This window comes from Triticum aestivum, chromosome 3D (assembly GCF_018294505.1).
Source record: "Triticum aestivum cultivar Chinese Spring chromosome 3D, IWGSC CS RefSeq v2.1, whole genome shotgun sequence".
Taxonomy (NCBI): domain Eukaryota; kingdom Viridiplantae; phylum Streptophyta; class Magnoliopsida; order Poales; family Poaceae; genus Triticum; species Triticum aestivum.
Window position 1 is genome coordinate 440,531,727 of NC_057802.1, and position 20,824 is coordinate 440,552,550.

The 20,824-nt window shown below is 43.3% G+C and overlaps 1 protein-coding gene across 1 annotated transcript; it reads left to right on the forward strand.

The window, feature by feature from the left end:
• The first annotated feature begins 19,390 nt into the window (after positions 1-19,390).
• LOC123074890 (protein MIZU-KUSSEI 1-like) lies at positions 19,391-20,396 on the forward strand. The gene has a single exon (XM_044497623.1). The coding sequence runs from the start codon at positions 19,441-19,443 to the stop codon at positions 20,263-20,265; it is 825 nt and encodes a 274-aa protein (XP_044353558.1). The 5' UTR covers positions 19,391-19,440; the 3' UTR covers positions 20,266-20,396.
• Positions 20,397-20,824: the final 428 nt, after the last annotated feature.

Below are 20,824 nucleotides of genomic sequence, written 5' to 3' on the forward strand. Positions count from 1 at the left end.
AAACCATGTGTAGGGCAATTACGTATCATTAATTTCATCCTCTCCCAAGCTTGTGCAACATGTTCATGATTAAGTTGCTTAAACTTCATAATATCGTTTCGAAGAGAGATGATCTTGGCGGGAGGAAAATACTTAGAGATAAAAGCATCTTTCCACTTATTCCATGAATTGATAGTATTTTTAGGCAAAGACGAAAACCAAGTTTTAGCACGATCTCTAAGCGAAAACGGAAATAGCTTCAACTTAAAATATCATTATCCACATTTTTCTTCTTTTGCATATCACACAAATCAACAAAGTTGTTTAGGTGTGTAGCGTCATCTTCAGTAGGAAGGCCAGAAAATTGATCTTTCATGACAAGATTCAACACGGCAGCATTAATTTCACAAGAGTCAGCATCGGTAATAGGAGCAATCAGGGTGCTAAGAAAATCATTGTTGTTGGTATTGGAAAAATCACACAATTTATTAATATCTTGAGCCATCGTGACAAGCAAGCAATCCAACACACAAGCACACAAGAAGCAAGCGAAAAAGAGGCAAACGGAAAAGAGAGGGCGAATAAAACGGCAAGGGTGCAGTGGGGGAGAGGAAAACGAGAGGCAAATGGCAAATAATGTAATGCGAGGGATAAGAGTTTGTGATGGGTACTTGGTATGTCTTGACTTGTGCGTAGACTCCCCGGCAACGGCGCCAGAAATCCTTCTTGCTACCTCTTGAGCATGCGTTGGTTTTCCCTTGAAGAGGAAAGGGTGATGCAGCAAAGTAGCATAAGTATTCCCTCAGTTTTTGAGAACCAAGGTATCAATCCAGTAGGAGGCTACACGCAAGTCCCTCGTACCTACACAAACAAATAAGAACCTTGCAACCAACGCGATAAAGGGGTTGTCAATCCCTTCACGGCCACTTGCGAAAGTGAGATCTGATAGAGATAATAAGATAAATATTTTTGGTATTTTTATGATAAAGATTGAAAGTAAAGATTGCAAAGTAAAAATAGGTTGGAAACTTATATGATGGAGAGTAGACCCGAGGGCCATAGGTTTCACTAGTGACTTCTCTCAAGATAGCATAAGTATTATGGTGGTGAACAAATTACTGTCGAGCAATTGATAGAAAAGTGCATAATTATGAGAATATCTAGGCATGATCATGTATATAGGCATCATGTCCGCGACAAGTAGACCGAAACGATTTTGCATCTACTACTATTACTCCACACATCGACCGCTATCCAGCATGCAGCTAGAGTATTAAGGTCATAAGAACAGAGTAACGCATTAGGCAAGATGACATGATGTAGAGGGATAAACTCAAGCAATATGATATAAACCCCATCTTTTTATCCTCAATGGCAACAATACAATACGTGTTGTTTCCCCTTCTGTCACTGGGATCGAGCAACGCATGATTGAACTCAAAGCTAAGCACTTCTCCCATTGCAAAAAAGATCAATCTAGTATGCCAAACCAAACTGATAATTCGAAGAGACTTGCAAAGATAACAAATCATACATAAAAGAATTCAGAGAAGATTCAAATATTGCTCATAGTTAATCTTGATCATAAACCCACAATTCATCGGATCTCGACAAACACACCGCAAAAAGAGTTACATCGAATAGATATCCAAGAAGATCGAGGAGAACTTTGTATTGAGATCCAAAGAGAGAGAAGAAGCCATCTAGCTAATAACTATGGACCCGAAGGTCTGTGGTAAACTACTCACACATCATCGGAGAGGCTATGGTGTTGATGTAGAAGCCCTCCGTGATTGATTCCCCCTCCGGCGGAGCGCCGGTGTAACATCCCAAATTTTCAATTTGGTATGTTATACATAGATCATCATTGCATATCATGTTTTATTGCATTTTGACAAATCCTCGATAAATCCTAAGCAACTCAAGGACCCTCGGAGAGAGTTGGGGATTTTCTCGAATTTTCGTATTTGATTTTCATCAACTAATAAGACGAGGATTTTGGTTTTAATTATTTTCTCTCCGGAAAATTATTTCATTAAACAAAATAAACGAGAGGAGAAAATATGACTTCTCCAAAACAATTGAAATACTGGAGGAAAAATGTTAAAATCATTTATTGGAATTTATTTGGATTTTATTTGCAATTTTTATTGCATTAAAAATATTGCATGTTTTCAAAATATTTATTTTGAAAAAAATGTTCACCCTATTCTAGATTTTCTAACTAGACGGGGAAAATTTATTTCATATTTTTCTGATTTTTATTTATTTTTCTGTGAATTATTTTCCGCGGAACTTATTTAAAAAAAACGAGCGACGCCCGCTGGCCCGCAACCCAGCCGAGCGCCGGCCCGCCCGCGCCCTCTCCTTCCTCCGCACGGGAGCCGCCGCCGCCTTGCCGAGTCCGGCCGCCGCATGCCTCCCCCTCGCCGCCCCCTTCCCCAAGCCACCTTCGGACCCCCCCTCTCTTTTCCTCTCATCGCCGCCGCCGCCGCCCTCATCGCCGAGCCGCCGCCGCCCGCACTTGCCCGCCGCCGCCGCCGCCGGGAGCCGCCGCCCCTCGCCTAGCCCGCACCCCGCCGAGCCCTGCACCCGCCGCCCGAGCCCCGCCGGAGCCCTCGCCGGAGCCCCGACGAGGTACTGCCGCTGCCCCGTTTCGTCGTTGCCGGTTTTCGTTTAAAAAAACCCTTCGTTTAAAAAAAAACCCTTGATCAGTTTTTTTTTGGTTTTTTTATTTTGCGAGCGTTTACCGAACCGTTCGTTTTAATGAACGCGTTCATCGGTTTTTCTCTGTTAACGAACGTCCGTTCTTTAACCGTTCGTCCGTTTTTCTTTTTCGTCGGATTTTTCCGTTATTTTCTCAGATTCGATTTCTGATCGAATCTTCGATTCTGTTTAACTTGTCGCTCGTTTATCGGAATCAGGCGATTCAAGCGCCTAGAGTTTCGTCTCGAAATTCTCTTTCTGTTTAACTTACTCAAACAAGTTTTTGCTACAGTAAAATTTGACCTAGATCCAGATTAGTAAACGAAGCTTCTTTCTTTCGCAGTTTGACTTTCGATGCTTCTTTCGAGTTGATTCTTTTTGCAAACCGGAGTTCTTAAGTTGAACTTTCTGGTTGGATCTTTCATTCGAGTTTTACCTGTGCATTAGATGAGTACTGATTGTATGCTTGTTTGTTTGCGATAGAGTACCCGGAGTGTGCCGCTTGTTACTTCGACTCGTTAGGTTTTGCGGATGATCAGCAAGGCAAGTAACACTTTGATCATATACCTTCCATACCCAGTTTTTATTGCATTAGATCTGTTTTCCTCAAACAATTGCATGATTAGGATCTAATTAAATTGTGGGTACTGGGAAGTAGTTGAGGTAGTACCTATTACCTGTTTTATTTTATCAAACCCTTGGGAGTTACTTCTACGTTGCTATTATATTGCCATGCTATGCTCGTAGATGTGGATTGGGTTTGAGTGATATTCATGACAGATGTGAGATTGTTAATTAATGGTTTACTTAAGGTGGCAACTAAAACTCACATCTGGGTGGATTGAGGCACCTGGAGAACCCAGTGTTGTCTGATTTTATAAGGTCCGCCACCCAGGCTCAAAGGGATCATAAGATTATTCATGCTAGAAACTTCCGTGTGCAGCCACAAGCTATTATGGGCTCTAGCATAGTTGAGTAGGTTACATGATCTCTTGAAGAGGTGGGCTAGCAGATGTAGGGGAAAGTAGGTGTACCGGTCCATCCAGAGTAAAGAGTGATTGTTTCTGAAAGACTGTGTCTCGGTCATCCGTTTCTCAAACATCATGTAGTGCGAGAATCAAGCGGAGGCGATCGAGTCTTGTGGGGAAAAGTGCGCAAACCTCTGCAGAGTGTACAAACTAATCATGGTTAGCCGTGTCCCCGGTTATGGACAACTTGAGTATCTAGTACCTGGATTATCATTTGAATCTCAACACTATGTTACTTCTAATTAATTTTGTTGGGTTATTGATGACATTTTTAATTGGGATTGAGATGCTGTCAACCATCTCAATGTTTCACAACCACCATGATAGTTAAATAAAATTTATTCCTTTGAAGTAGGATAAAATTGGCTTTTCGCAAAAATTGTAACCATAGAGCTTTCCACCAGCCATATATGCATGTAGTATAGCATTATTATTGTTCATTACTCTCTATGTGCTACTTTGCCAGCATATCCTATGTGTTGACCCGTTTTCGGGCTGCAACGTTTCATGTTGCAGACTTTTCAGACGACGAGTAAGGTGCCTTAGGTCGTGGTCTTATACTCAGTGATGCCGCTGGAGTTGATGGACTCACTTATCTTCCAAGTCTTCCGCTGTTATCGTTATTAGATGGCCTTAAGCCATGTTTATCATACTTATTCTCTTTGGAGATATTCGATGTAATAAGTGTGTGATTGCTACTCTGTTATAAATCCTCCATTTGTACTGTGCGTGTCAGCATTACTGATCCAGGGATGACACTGGTGCACAGCAGCACAGGCCATTTGAGGTCTGGTCGCTACCGCCGGAAAAGGCCCCAAGATGGGATCTCACGGGTACAGAAGGTTGCGGCGGTGGAAATAGGGTTTCGTGGTGCTCCTGGATGTTTTCGGGGTATATGGGTATATATAGGAAGAAGAAGTAGGTCGGTGGAGCTGCGAGGGGGCCACGAGGGTGGGGCCGCGCCCAGAGGGGGCACGTGCGCCTCCCTGCCTCGTGACCTCCTCGCTTCTTTCTTGACGTCCACTCCAAGTCCTCTGGATCACGTTTGTTCCAAAAATAACTCTCCCGAAGGTTTCATTCCGTTTGGACTCCATTTGATATTCTTTTTCTGCGAAACACTGAAATAGGCAAAAAAAACAGCAATTTTGCACTGGGCCTTGGGTTAGTAGGTTAGTCCCAAAAATAATATAAAAGTGTATAATAAATCCCATTAAACATCCAAAACAGATAATATAATAGGATGGAACAATAAAAAATTATAGATACGTTGGAGACGTATCAGCTGCCGCCGCCCCGCCGTCGCTTTGCTGCCGACGCTCGTCGCAGGAGCCGCGGGGTCCCGCCGCCGCCGTTGACCCCGTCATCGTCGTTGACCGGTAAAAGACCGATCGGTTTTTTTCGGTTTTCTTTCAGTTTAGATTAGATCGGTTTTTTATTTATCAGATTAATTAGCGAACGTTGACCCATTAGTTCGTTTTAACGAACAGTGTCGTTCATTTAGTTCTGTTAGCGAACGTTCATTCCGTAGATTTTTCATTTTAGTTTTATTTTTTGGCCAGGGACCTATCCGTGAATACTTTTCTCACAGATTAGTCCCTGATCTTCAAACCCTCGTTACTTTTTACTCATTTGTCCAAATCCAGTGAAACCAACGCCAAAATTTTCGTCTTGTTCCCCTCTGTCCAGATAATCAACTTGAACATGATTTTGATAATTTAAAATTTGGTTTCAAGCAGATTTGATTTGAACTTCTTTTGATCGTAGTTTGAGTTTCGTAGCTCCGATTCGATTGATTCTTTTTGCAAATGGAAGCTCTTCTCTTGAGATTTCAGTTTGGATCTTTCTCTTGATTTTACCCGTGCATATTATGCTTGAGTGCTTATGTATGCTATTGTTTGTTCACGATAGAGTTTCGGAGTGCGAAGCGTGCTACTACGAGTCACTAGGGTTTTCAGATCGTCAGCAAGGCAAGTTCACACTTTGATCATATCCCTTTATTACCCATTTTTTATGCATTAGTTTCAAACCTCAAACATTGCATGAGTAGGATCTGATTAACATGTGGGCCCTCGCCGGTGGTGCAAAAGGGATGGCGGGGCAGAACCTCTGGATGTAGAGGGCAGGGTGGCTCCTCGGTTGCGGACAGCGTCACCGTGGGTTAGATCGAAGCTTCAGGTGGCACTGCAAGTAGTCAGAGAAGCAGAGGCATGAGCACATCGGCCTGATGAATCTTACCTACAACGGCATGGATCTTGAGGGAGTGCGGGAAGGCTGCTCGGCGGCGGTCGACTACACGTTGGCGGTTGGCGGCGCGGATCCTCGACGGCGGTCAACTCGACTCCTCGGCTGCAGGCGGTGGAGGGGCTCCTCTGCTGCGGACGATGAGGCGGCACCTTGGGCTTGGACCGTGGGGAAGCACCACATGGTAGAAGGAAGCTTCGGGAAGCGCCACCGTTGATGGGAGAGGAGGTGGCGCGAGCAAATCGGCAGGCAGGTCAGCGAACGGCGGCGGCGGCGGCGGGTGACCAAGGTTTAGGTGGGAGTGTGGCGTGGGAGTAAGAGATAAGATGGGGCGGGGGATGAGCGGACCGGGACATTCCGTCGCGCGCAACTTGTCCCGCAGCCCGAAATAGGTGGGCCAGGCCCAAAACTATGCCGACACTCTTTCTATCACAAAGCAAGAGCGACAGATAATGTAACAGCAAAAATCTTATACCGACACATAGTATGTCTGCAAACCGATCATGCATTGCCGACACACAGATCATCGGAAGACCAGAGCAACCTCGATCATTAGTGTGTCGGCATTGTTACGGACAAATAATGTGTCGGTAATGTACACCTATACCAACAGATGCATGTCGTCGTTGTGGTGTCGTGGTGTAGTGATATTGGGAGTAGTTGATCAGGTAGAACATTTCTGATATTATATGTGGATGACATATTGCTGATTGGAAATGATATAGAATTTCTGGATAGCATAAAGGGATACTTGAATAAGAGTTTTTCAATGAAAGACCTCGGTGAAGCTGCGTATATATTGGGCATCAAGATCTATAGAGATAGATCAAGACGCTTAATTGGACTTTCACAAAGCACATACCTTGACAAAGTTTTGAAAAAGTTCAAAATGGATCAAGCAAAGAAAGGGTTCTTGCCTGTGTTATAAGGTGTGAAGTTGAGTAAGACTCAATGCCCGACCACTGCAGAAGATAGAGAGAAGATGAAAGATGTCCCCTATGCTTCAGCCATAGGCTCTATCATGTATGCAATGATGTGTACCAGACCTGATGTATGCCTTGCTATAAGTCTAGCAGGAAGGTACCAAAGTAATCCAGGAGTGGATCACTGGACAGCGGTCAAGAACATCCTGAAATACCTGAAAAGGACTAAGGATATGTTTCTCGTTTATGGAGGTGACAAAGAGCTCATCGTAAATGGTTACGTTGATGCAAGCTTTGACACTGATCCGGACGATTCTAAATCGCAAACCGGATACGTGTTTACATTGAACGGTGGAGCTGTCAGTTGGTGCAGTTCTAAACAAAGCGTCGTGGCGGGATCTACATGTGAACCGGAGTACATAGCTGCTTCGGAAGTAGCAAATGAAGGAGTTCATATCCGATCTAGGTGTCATACCTAGTGCATCAGGTCCAATGAAAATCTTTTGTGACAATACTGGTGCAATTGTCTTGGCAAAGGAATCCAGATTTCACAAGAGAACCAAGCACATCAAGAGACGCTTCAATTCCATCCGTGATTTAGTCCAGGTGGGAGACATAGAAATTTGCAAGATACATACGGATCTGAATGTTGCAGACCCGTTGACTAAGCCTCTTCCACGAGCAAAACATGATCAGCACCAAGGCCCCATGGGTGTAAGAATCATTACTGTGTAATCTAGATTATTGACTCTAGTGCAAGTGGGAGACTGAAGGAAATATGCCCTAGAGGCAATAATAAAGTTATTATTTATTTCCTTATATCATGATAAATGTTTATTATTCATGCTATAATTGTATTAACCGGAAACATGATACATGTGTGAATACATAGACAAACAGAGTGTCACTAGTATGCCTCTACTTGACTAGCTCGTTGATCAAAGATGGTTATGTTTCCTAGCCATAGACATGAGTTGTCATTTGATTAACGGGATCACATCATTAGGAGAATGATGTGATTGACTTGACCCATTCCGTTAGCTTAGCACTCGATCGTTTAGTATGTTGCTATTGCTTTCTTCATGACTTATACATGTTCCTATGACTATGAGATTATGCAACTCCCATTTACCGGAGGAACACTTTGTGTGCTACCAAACATCACAACGTGACTGGGTGATTATAATGGTGCTCTACAGGTGTCTCCGAAGGTACTTGTTGGGTTGGCGTATTTTGAGATTAGGATTTGTCACTCCGATTGTCGGAGAGGTATCTCTGGGCCCTCTCGGTAATGCACATCACTTAAGCCTTGCAAGCATTGCAAGTAATGAGTTTGTTGCGAGATGATGTATTACGGAACGAGTAAAGAGACTTGCCGGTAACGAGATTGAACTAGGTATTTAGATACCGACGATCGAATCTCGGGCAAGTAACATACCGATGACAAAGGGAACAACGTATGTTGTTATGCGGTTTGACCGATAAAGATCTTCGTAGAATATGTGGGAGCCAATATGGGCATCCAGGTCCCGCTATTGGTTATTGACCGGAGACGTGTCTCGGTCATGTCTACATAGTTCTCGAACCCGTAGGGTCCGCACGCTTAACGTTACGATGACAGTTTTATTATGAGTTTATGAGTTTTGATGTACCGAAGGAGTTCCGAGTCCCGGATGAGATCGGGGACATGACGAGGAGTCTCGAAATGGTCGAGACGTAAAGATCGATATATTGGACGACTATATTTGGACATCGGAAAGGTTCCGAGTGATTCGGGTATTTTTCGGAGTACCGGAGAGTTACGGGAATTCTTATTGGGCCTTAATGGGCCATACAGGAAAGGAGAGAAAGGCCCCAAAGGGTGGCCGCACCCCTCCCCATGGACTAGTCCGAATTGGACTAGGGAGGGGGGGCGCCCCCATCCTTCCTTCTCCTTCTCCCTTCCCTTCTCCTACTCCAACAAGGAAAGGAGGAGTCCTACTCCCGGTGGGAGTAGGACTCCCCCCCTTGGCGCGCCCTCCTCCTATGTCGGCCGCCTCCCCCCCTTGCTCCGTTATATACGGGGGCAGGGGGCACCCCATAGACACAACAATTGATCTATTGATCTCTTAGCCGTGTGCGGTGCCCCCCTCCACCATATTACACCTCAATAATATCGTAGCGGTGCTTAGGCGAAGCCCTGCGTCGGTAGAACATCATCATCATCACCACGCCATCGTGCTGACGAAACTCTCCCTCAACACTCGGCTGGATCGGAGTTCGAGGGACGTCATCGAGCTGAACGTGTGCTGAACTCGGAGGTGCCGTGCGTTCGGTACTTGATCGGTCGGATCGTGAAGACGTACGACTACATCAACCGCGTTGTGTTAACGCTTCTGCTTTCGGTCTACGAGGGTACGTGGACAACACTCTCCCCTCTCGTTGCTATGCATCACCATGATCTTGCGTGTGCGTAGGAAATTTTGGAAATTACTACGTTCCCCAACAGCTACTTTAATACACATCTGGGTTGATTGTTTGTGGGCACCTGGGGAATCCAGTGTTGTCCAAGGAGAATCCCGGGGTATTCCGTGTGATTTTTCCTATGGTTCGCCACATAGGCTCAAAGGGATCACAAGATTATTCATGCTGGAAACTTCCGTGTGCAGCCACATGCCATTATGGGCTCTGGCATAGTGGAGTAAGTTGTGGGAAACCTTTCCATTATGGGCTAGCAGATGTAGGGGATTGTAGGTGTACCGGCCTATCTATCGGTTAAGGGGAACTCTTCTGAAAGACTGTGTCTCGATCATCCGTTTCTCAAACATCATGCAGTGCGAGAAATTCAACGGAGGAGATCGAGTCTTGTGGGGAGAAGTGCGCAAACCTCTGCAGAGTGTACAAATTAATCATGATTAGCCGTGTCCCCGGTTATGGACATCTTGAGTATCTGGTATTTGAATTATTGATTCAATCTCAACACTTTACTTAATTAATTTGATTGGGTTAATGATTATTATTTTGGGATTGAGATGGGGTTTACCATTCTCAATATTTATCAACAAACATTGTAGTTAAATAAAATATATTCCTTTGTTGTAGGAAAAAATAGCTTTATGCAAATGATAACTATAGAGCCTCCACCAGCCATATATGCATGTAGTGATAGCTGTTATTCTGTTCATTGCTCTATAGTGTTATCTTGCTAGCATATTCCATGTGCTGACCTACACAGGCTGCAACGTATTATGTTGCAGAATTTTCAGACGAAGAGTAAGGTGCGATAGGTCGTTGTTGTGCACTTGATCAGCTATGCCGTTGGAGTTGATGGACTCATTTATCTTTGAAGCTTCGTTGTTATCCTATTTAGATGGCCTTAAGCCATATTATTGTTATAAGTTCTCTTTTCAGACATTCGATGTAATAAGTGTGTGATTGAACTCTGTTATAAATCCTCAAGTATTGTTGTGTCAGCATTACCGATCCAGGGATGACACTTATGCACAGAGATTTGACCGTCTGAGGTCGGATCGCTATAGTATTGTTGTGCATGTGAGGAATAAATTGAATTTGGCTGCACTTAATACATGAGAAACATATACAAGTGCTATATTTCCTAGTTCTTAATTATGCTTGGTTTAGATAAATGGGTTTTTCATGTGACTTGAATTAATCTGATGAATCTGGAATGTGCTTATTTTTCATCAACATATTTTACTAATAGCATGCGAACCCTTACTTAACCTGATGACTAACTACCTTATATGTGTTGCAGGTAAACAATGGGAAACACTGAGGTTTACAATCGAGGTTAGCACGTGCATGGTCCGTTGTCTAATAGCACATTATTGTGCAATTGCAGGAACCATTCTAATATTTTGGTTTTTAACAATTTGGTCTTGCACATGCAGGTCCTGCTATCAGAGGTTTTGACCCACTGTTCGACCCTTTTTGCATATGGGGAAATGAGTTGTCCATGAATATCAATCAAATCAAGAAACTCAAAAAAATTGTTAGGATAAAGAAATTAGCGGAAAAAAACAACAAGATCTTTGTCTGCACAATGAAGAAGACATCAGTTCACTACAAGATGGTACTAACTATTATACCTTGCCTTTTTTATTCATTTGCCCCATTTCCAATATAGAGAAGATATTTATGCACATCCTTGTTTTCAGGCCTTTCCAAAGCAGTTCACTGATGATTACCTCTCAAACCACCTCTATGGTCAGGAGGCGAGGAAGGTTTTCATACAACACCAACGGTTCAATATTAAAGTGTTCCCGAAGAGGACGAAGGACGGACGGTCAATCATCCAGAGGCACTGGCCTAAAGTTGCAAAGACCTTCAACATGAATGAAGGCTCAATATTCGCCTTCCGCTTCAGCAGTTTTCCAGATGAGATGCATCTGTCTATATACCGTCTATGATGCTAATTTCGAGAGGTTCTACATGTTGCATGTGAAACTTGGTGCTGGTGCAGTTGTGTAATGGGGTAGCTGAGTGCTGAAACTATATCATGTTGTACTATGATGTATTTCAATTATGAAAGTCTGCTTTCTTAATATGGAAATAAAATATATTATGTGCTTAATATGAATGTCAATTAGATTAATAAATGGATTATTAATAATAGGGCAATTAGCCTGCTAATGGCGAATTAGCCTGCTAATTGGGTTTTGCTATTGCAAATGGTTATTGAAAAAATACCGTGGGCGATGACCTCAGGCAACGCACACAGTTTCTAGGAATAAACCGTGTTGGATCAATGAACAATCACACACGACTTTCTCTTGAAAACTGTTTGCGTTAGGCCACCTTGCACAAGCGTTTACCACATAAAAATTATGTGTGATGGACAGCCTTTGCCACACAGTTTCTTCTACGGACCGTGTGTGATGCATTTAATAACGCAAACGATAAAATTGTGAATATCGTGTGCAATGGCAAGGCTATCACAAACGATTTTACGGGAAAAATTGTGTGTGATGTATCTGTGAACGAAAATGTTTTTCTTGGAGCGACTGTGTGGGATGTACATATGAACGAAAACGTTTAGCTGGTACTGACTGTGTGGGATGTACTTGCGACCGGAAAGAATTTCGCCTGTATAATTGTATTATTTTTAGCTCTACTGTACGTATTTCATTATTTGAGCGCTCGCCGGTTGCACACGACCTTATTTTGCCGAGCGTGTGTGCCAGGAGGGCATATCCCCGATGATTTTTGGGTCATGTGGGAAGGACCCCCTATCGCCCACACTCACTAGGCGAAGGTTCCAAATGCCGTCGCGGAAAGGGGTTAAAACCGTTTGTATAGCACCGACGCGTACTAGTGCCACGCTATTTCTCCCAGGCAACGGTGCCAGAAAAATGTCTTGATAACCCATAAATATAGGGCATCGTTTGTAGCCTTTTCGATAAATAAGAGTGTCGAACCCAACGAAGAGCTAAAGGTAGAATAAATATTCCCTCAAGTTCTATCGACCACCTATACAACTCTACGTACACTGAACGTCCGCTTTATCTAAAACAAGAATAAACCCGGAGATACTTTGCGAGAATAAAACTATGAATAAATTGCAAGATAATAAACTTAGTAGTGTAGTAGAAAGCTTTTTGTAACACAAGATAAAGATTTGTCCCTAGGCAATCGATAGCTAGAGCGGTAATCATTATAGCCATTTTATATGAGGGAGAGGCATGAGCTAACACACTTTTTGTACTTGGATCATATGCACTTATGATTGGAACTCTAGCAAGCATCCACAATTACTAAAGATCAAGAACTCTAGTAAGCATCCCCAATTACTAAAGATCATTAAGGTAAAACCCAACCATAGCCTTAAGTATCAAGTCCCCTTTACTCCCATACGCAACAACCCCCTTACCAGGGTCTGTGTATTCTGTCGCTCAGGCCACCCACTATAAGAGAATTATGAAAATATTGCAACACCCAACAGCGGGGATCCCTCACGTTTGTGAGACGGAGGGCACCGTAGGACATCACCATAATAAAATATACAACTCATACCAACCACGATCATGATTAGCCCATAGGACAAAATAGGTCTACTCAAACATCATAGGATAACCACATATCATTGGATAATAATATATAGTGTTGAACACCATGTCTAAGTAGATAATTACAGCGGGAATAGAGAGGTTACATCGCTGCATAGAGGGGGAGAAAGTTGGTGTTGATGGTAGCAAGATTGTTGATGTAGATCGCCGTCACGATCCTTGCCCCGGCGGTACTCCGGCGCCATCGGGAGAGAGGGGGAGAGAGCCCCCCTTCTTCTTCTTCCTTGGCCTCCCCCTAGATGGGAGGAGAGTTCCCCCTCTGGTCCATGGTCTCCATCGCGGCGGAGGGGCAGGAGCCCCTCCGAGATTGGATCTCCCTCTCTGTTCTCTTCTATTTCGCGTCCCAAGATCTGGCCGAAAACAGTTACTTAAACATCCGGAGATCCATAATTCCGATTGCGCTGAGATTTTGACACGATGTTTTTCGGATATAAGCTTTCTTGCGCGCGAAGTAGAGCAGCAACCGCCTTACGAGGTGACCACAACCCACCACGGCGCTCCTGGGCCCTGGGGTGCGCCCGCGTGTACTGTGGGGGTTGTGGGCCTCCTTTTGTGTTGATTCCAACTCCCAAAAATCACATATATTTCAAAATAAATCTCCGTAAATTTTTATCGCATTTGGAATTCGTTTGATATGAATATTCTGCGAAACAAAAAAACATGCAACAAACAGGAACTGGCACTGGGCACTGGATCAATAGGTTAGTCCAATAAATCATATAAATTGTTGCCAAAAGTATGTAAAAGTTGTATAATATTGACATGGAACAATTAAAATTATAGATAAGATGGAGACGTATCAAAGCACTTCTATACCTTGTATGCTTTTTAATTACCATAAATATTTTAATGTTACGTATGTCAAGCATCCTACGAGAGGTGACTATTAGAAGGTGTAAGGAGAAGGTCACTATTCAGAATAAAAAAACAAGGGAAAGGTGGCCCTAAAATGAAGCTATAGAATGCCAAACTTATCACTGAATCTATAGAGAGAATGATGAAAAAGCAAGCCCCTATGGCGGACAACCCTAAGAACACCACTCACTTTTTTTCACCTGCAAGAAAACGTTACCGACAAATAACTGGAGGTAAGGATTGTTAAAGAAACACTTATGATGGTATTTCTCTTTTTGTGCATTACATTCCATATTATTCATTATATTTCCATCTTTCTCTGTGTCTAAATTTTTTAGTGACAAGCAAATTTGGAACATGAGTTGACCCTTGATTACTGTAAGGAGAGGAAGATCACTCATGCAGCATTTGAGCACATCTAAATCTTTGAGAAAAAATAAGCTTGCTCATGATGTTACTAGGAAGACGCACAATGAGCAGCAAAAGGAGAAGTGTGAGGGGGAAGGTGGCATTATTTTTGCGCAATTGATACGTTCGTGATACCCTCTCAACTTTGTTTTACTTTGCATATTTGTTTTTGTCTTGAGTCAATCTTTCTAAAGTTTGATCAAGGTTATGGAAAAATATTTCATCATTCACAATACCGAATCAATATCATTAGATCCATCATGGAATATATTTTTATAATTTATTTAGTTAGTATTGTAGATGCTCATATTATTTAATATAAGTCTATTAAAAAATTTAAAAAGTCTGACTCAAGACGAAACTAATATGTGAAGTAAAAATAAATAAATAGAGGGTACATCCTTTTAGTAATTAATGTAGTTGAGGTTCCCCTCATATGTTCCAAAGATAGGTGAAGATACGTATGCACACTATGAACATGTTCTGCCTACTCATGCTCACAAAATGTTTTTTGTGCTTTAGTTAAATCCATTTTTTTCTATATATGATTTTGTGTTGATCTTGCTTGATGCAGGTTGGCGATCACGGGCTTAGGACAAAATTAAGTGTGAGATCATAATTATTGGTGATTGAACGCGTGCACTCACTTGACTAACATCGCCATGATAAATGCCTCACTTGACTCACCTTGCCACGGTCAGGCACGGGGTGAGTCAAGCAAGTGTACACGTTGTTATCTCATGTTCTCATGCTCCAAGGAGTGCGAAGAAGAACAATGTACACGTTGTTGTCTCATGTTCTCATGCTCTAAGGAGCGCCAAGAAGAACCCCTTAGGGCATCTTGAATAGGCTCCTCCATTCCTCCCACATATGTCTAGATTAGACTGTTCGGACCAAAAACTTCATCCAACACAAGCTCCCAATTTCGGCCTCGATTGTTCGATATCCCTTGGATCGGCCCCAGATGGAGGGAAGCGGAAGGGGAGTACAGACTATTTGCCACATCAGTCTGATAGAACCCCTTTTAAACATTCCCCTCACTCTCTCTCACTCTCACTTTGCACTTTCCGCCGTCAATCGAGAAGGAGTTCGACGAGCAGCTTCGGGCGGCGCTGCGGGCCTCATTGATCAACGAGTTACACTCGCACGACCATGACTCCTCCTCTTACATGACGTCCCTGCCGCCCACCCCATTGCCGCCTCAGCACTAGCGCCCGCCCTCTCCCCTCGGCGACCTGATGGCGGGCTTCAGTTCATTTTGTAGATTTTAGAGTAGTTTTTGTTAATTTTTTATGTAAATTTGAACCGTGTTTGATGTTTTATGTGTGAACTATGCATGAATATAGTTTGAAGTAGTTTGAATGTCCATACCCCCCTATAATTTTGATGTTTACCATCGGGTACCTAGAGGTGTCACAAAGAACTAAGGATGTCTAAACTCTTCTCCACTCTGCATGTAAGACTAAACTTTGCACATGTCATGCAAACAAAATGATTGTTTCATATGGGTCTATGCCCATTAGTCTAGTATTTCTAAAAACATGTTCATTAATACAAATAAAATTTTCATCCTCTTTGTAAAATTGTTCTGTTGCAAAAAGGAAGTACAGACACATCCTTTTTACCAGACATACACATTGTTTCAGTAACAAAAGTGGGAAGATCGATAGATCTGATAAACCATATCATATTGTGGTATTTTATAAATTTTATAACTATATATAGAACAACATGCTCAATGACAGGTTAATAATGGTGTCAATACTAAGACCAGCCGCTGGTTGACCAAACCACACGCGCCGACCCAAGGGGAGCAAAGATACTGCCCTCGCTAGGTTGTGAGCATATCTGTTGGAGCTTTTGTTTTTGTATATGAAAGTAACCTCAAGGAATTGGCATTCCGTCTCCTTAATCTCCCTCAAGAAAGTGTTGTAGAACCCATGAAGCGGTGCTTGAGATTTTCCACGACTCGCAAATAGTGTAAGGCGACATATGTCATCAAGTCGATAGGTAGCACCAAAGCCTCCCTTCAAGCAGCAGCCTCCAGCGTCGCTAGGTCGTAGTAACCTGGGAAAGTGATCGACAAGGCACCGAAGAAGATCCCCGTTTGAGACTTGCACAATGTTGCACTATGGCAGCTGCTGCCCTGGGAAATGTATCTGGTGCACCCACTCTTGTGATGCTTACCGGTGCACGACCATCCAAAAGTTACTTTATAAGTGCTTTAAAAAAATCTGAAAACAATTTAACATGTACATATAAGCATAAAAAATTAGAAAACAATTAAAAAATCAGATTAAATTTGAACCACAACTTGAGAAACAAAACTAACAAATTCAACACTAATTTTGTTAATGAGCCAAATCTATTGCCAATCTGAAATGTGGACTATTCATAATATGATTTGACTTTTTTTAGTTGTAGGTCTACTTTCAATCCGAAATGTTGTAACATAGTGGATGTATGTTTTGTGTACATGCTAAATAATTTGGAGTTTTCTAAAATATGTGTAGAGTGCATTTTAGCTGACAGATGCATCGGTGGCACCACAAGAGTGGGAGCACCGGATATTCTTCCTACTGCCCCAGCCTCGCCTCTTTTTTTTTTCTTTCGCCTCATCTATAAAACGAAGAAATACAAAAATGGAAACACGAGGCCCAAGAGAACCACGCAGGCCAATGTGCACAAAACAATTAATCTCTCTCTCTCTCTTATTGCGAAGGTGCTGGGACACAAAACAATTACTATCGGATTCTCAAAATAAAAAAAACAATTACTATCTCTCTCTGCGAAGGTGCTGGGATGTAATCTCAGGGCAGCGCTAAGTCTCGCTTATCGCGAGATCTAGCCTGCTCTCACGTCAGGTGTCTCCCTAGATGGGCTGGCCCAGGCGCGTGGGAAGCCACGACCTGGTTTCTTTCCTCATGTTTTTTATTTTGTTTGTTCTTTAATTTTTTATTCTTGTTTATACTTTCAAATGTTCAAAATAAATATGTTACAAGAAACATTTTACATAAACTGTTCTGAAAAATGTTAACCAAGCATTTAAAAAATGTTCAATATGTATAAAGAAAATGTTTCTAATGTGTATGAAAAATGTGTACAAAAAATATATAATGTGTGTGAAAAGTTGATCATGTATGTAAAAATGTTATTCAAGCATTTGAAAAAAAATGTTAAGCAAGTATTTGAAATTTTTTTAATCAGTATAGAGAAAATGTTGCCCATGTATTAAAAAATGTCAAACTTGTATTTGAAAAAAAGTTAATCAAGAATTTGAAAATGTTAAAACGTGTATAGAAAATATGTTGACCATGTATTCAGAAAATATTAATCTTATATTATTTTAACCAAGCACTTGAAAATGTGTATATAAAAAATGTTGACCATGTATTCAATTTTTTAACCAAGCATTTGAAAAACGTTAAATGCGTATTAAGAAAATGTTTCTCACATATACAAAAATATACAATGTGTGTGAAAAAAGTTGAGCATGTATTTAGCAAAAAATGTTAAAAAATAATTTATAAAAATGTTAAACAAATATTTGAAAGTGTTAATCATGCATTTGAAAAATGTTAAATGTGTATTGATTTTTTTTACCATGCATTAAAATATGTTAATTTTGTATTTGAAAAATGTAATCACACATTGGAGAATGTTAAAATGTGTATAAAAAGATGTTGACCATGTATTAAAAAAATGTGGTTCTCGTGTTTGAATAAAATGTTAATGAAGCATTTGAAAATTTTAAAATATTATATAGAAAAACCGTTGACCATGTAATAAAAAATGTTATATTTGTATTTGAAAATTGTTAAACATGTATTAAAAATGTTCTTGACATATATGAAAAAGGTAGAAGGAAAAAGAAAAAAAGAAAAAAACAATGGAAGCCAATAAAGAAACTACAGAAAAAGAAAACCGAAGATACAGGTGCAAGAAGAATGGAAAACAGTGAAAATGATAAAGAAACAAAGAAAGAACATTGAAAACAAAGAAAGAAACCAAAAACCAAAGAAAATCTAGAACAAAAAAATCCAAAGAAAACCGATAAAAAAACAAAAAGAACCGAAGAAAGAAACAACTAAACATGGAAAACATGAAAACTAGGAAAACCCAGAAAAAACGAAAGAAAATAATTAAAAAAAGGGAAAGTGCGGAAAACCAATGAGGAAATCTGAGTGAACGAACAAACCCAAGCGACCGGGCGAAGCCGAGCGAGTTGCCATCGATGAAGAAAAAACGGGACGACCCAGTACCCACGCGAGGGAGGGAACCTTCAGGCGAGGGGAGCATGCATCTTGCTATAAGCGAGATACAACTCCCATGATAATTCCAGTTCGTTGTATAAAAATGTATGCGAGCGTATATTAGTCAGTTATCTAAAAAAACATTTCACATCAGTCACTTTTTATCAAGACCATCTAATAATCATCCAGCGGACAGAATTAGATCACGCACCGTTCGTCTTTTCCCTCCCTTTCTTCTTCCTCCATGCGGCGCCAACCGACCAGGCCCATCCACCTGCCTTTGGCACCACGGACGGTGGGCGCTGATGCGGACCACCTCGTCCTCCCCTCAACCTCCCCCAACGTAGGTTCTGGCTACCGCCTCGACCATCCCTCTAAACCCTCACGACACCCCCTCCCCCTCGCCCTCCCCCCCTAATTAAGTTTCTTCCTCGCCTCCACCTGGGAGACCGTAGCTCGCTGCCGCTCGCAAGGTCGTCCACGCTTCGGCGAGGTCCTGGCTCGGCCTCGCCGTGCCCGACACTTGTCACACAGTCCCCGCCTTCGGCGTGGTGCAAAGCAGAAAGTGATTCACACAACAACAAAATTCAGGCATATGAGATATAGCAAAATCAAAAATGTATTACACATATTCATAAAACAGAGGAAGTTCATAGCGCAAGTACTCCTAAAGAGACTCGCAAATTTAAAAAGTACTCCCAAAGAGGCACCGGGACCGGGAGGTTCTCTATATAAAATGAGCATCAAAATATACGTGAATGGAGAAGAACCTGAAAAAAAAAGGTCTCTTGACCAGAAAAACTGAAGTAAAACCCATCGTGCATGCCTCATCATACCTTCGCGTACGTGCATTCCACCAACCTAAGCCAACGGGACACCATCTCAAAAACCCCGGGCCCTCTCCTCAAAGCATCACAGGACGATGCCAGACCATCGCGCTATCTCGGCACCGAACGCGTCCACCACCAAGCCGGCGACGGCCATGATGCGGTACGCCACGCCGCAGTCCACCCCGCCGATGTCGCCGCTCCACGGTACGGCGACGCCTCGCACTCCCGGCGCGTACTCTGAGATGCCGCCGCCCTCGCCACGGCCCGCGATCACGCTCACCCCGCCCCCGTCCAAGAAGAAGCAGCGCCGCACGGCCGCGCGCTCGCTCCGCGCCATCCGCGCCGTGCGCGCGCTGTTCCGGTCCCTCCCGATCCTCGCCCCGGCGTGCCGCTTCCACGGCATCGTCCCGCGGCACGGCGGGCCGTCGCGGATGCACGACGGCCACGTCAGCGGCGCCTCGCGCACGACGGGGACGCTGTTCGGGTACCGCAGGGCGCGGGTGACGCTGGCGGTGCAGGAGACGCCCGGGAGCGTGCCCATCCTGCTGCTGGAGCTGGCGATGCAGACCGGCAGGTTCATGCAGGAGATGGGCGCCGAGCACCTGCGCGTGGCGCTCGAGTGCGAGAAGAAGCCGCCGGGCGCCGGCGCCGGCATCGGCCGCACGCGCCTGCTCGACGAGCCGCTGTGGACGGCCTACGTGAACGGGCGGAAGATCGGGTACGCCATGCGCCGGGAGCCCACGGAGGACGACCTCACGGTCATGCAGCTGCTGCGCACCGTGTCGGTCGGCGCCGGCGTGCTGCCGAACGACGTCATGGGTTGCGACACCGCCGAGGGGCAGGAGGCCGGCGACCTGGCGTACATGCGCGCGCGCTTCGACCGCGTGGTGGGGTCCCGGGACTCCGAGTCGCTGTACATGCTCAACCCTGACGGGAACAATGGGCCAGAGCTTAGCATCTTCTTCATTAGGATATGATGATCAAGCTTATGGCAGTTTCTGATTTTTTGCATTACTGAGATTTTGGAACTATGAGGCTGATTTTGTTGTCTGGGTGAAAATGGGAGGTGCCAGTATGCTTTTGTTTGTATGATATGATAGTTGCCTTCGCCCCCAAAGACTCATTTTCTAAGCATGTGTAGAAGCAGCATTATTCAGGAATAAAAATTGTGTTTGCGGAATTGATGCATCTACGACTGAACTAGCAAATTTGGAAACAACTGAAAGACAAGATATGTTCAAGTGGAACGGAAGCTCGAAAGCTGTTTGCATTCTCGCAGCATCATGATCGATCTTCTTTTTCTCAAGGATTCGCAAACGCTCAAATGGTACAACAGAGTAAGAGTAGTGCTACCGTCCGATCAAGCGCGCGTCAACTCCCCAGTCTGAGGCCGGCTCACTTTCAACTTCATGCTTCTGCACGCTCGCCGGCCGCCACGCGCTCACCCTCGGCCACCACGCGCTCGCCCGCGCTTGACGGACTGAGATCTTTCAACTTCATGCTTCTGCACACTTGGTGAAGTCACGCTGCAACTTT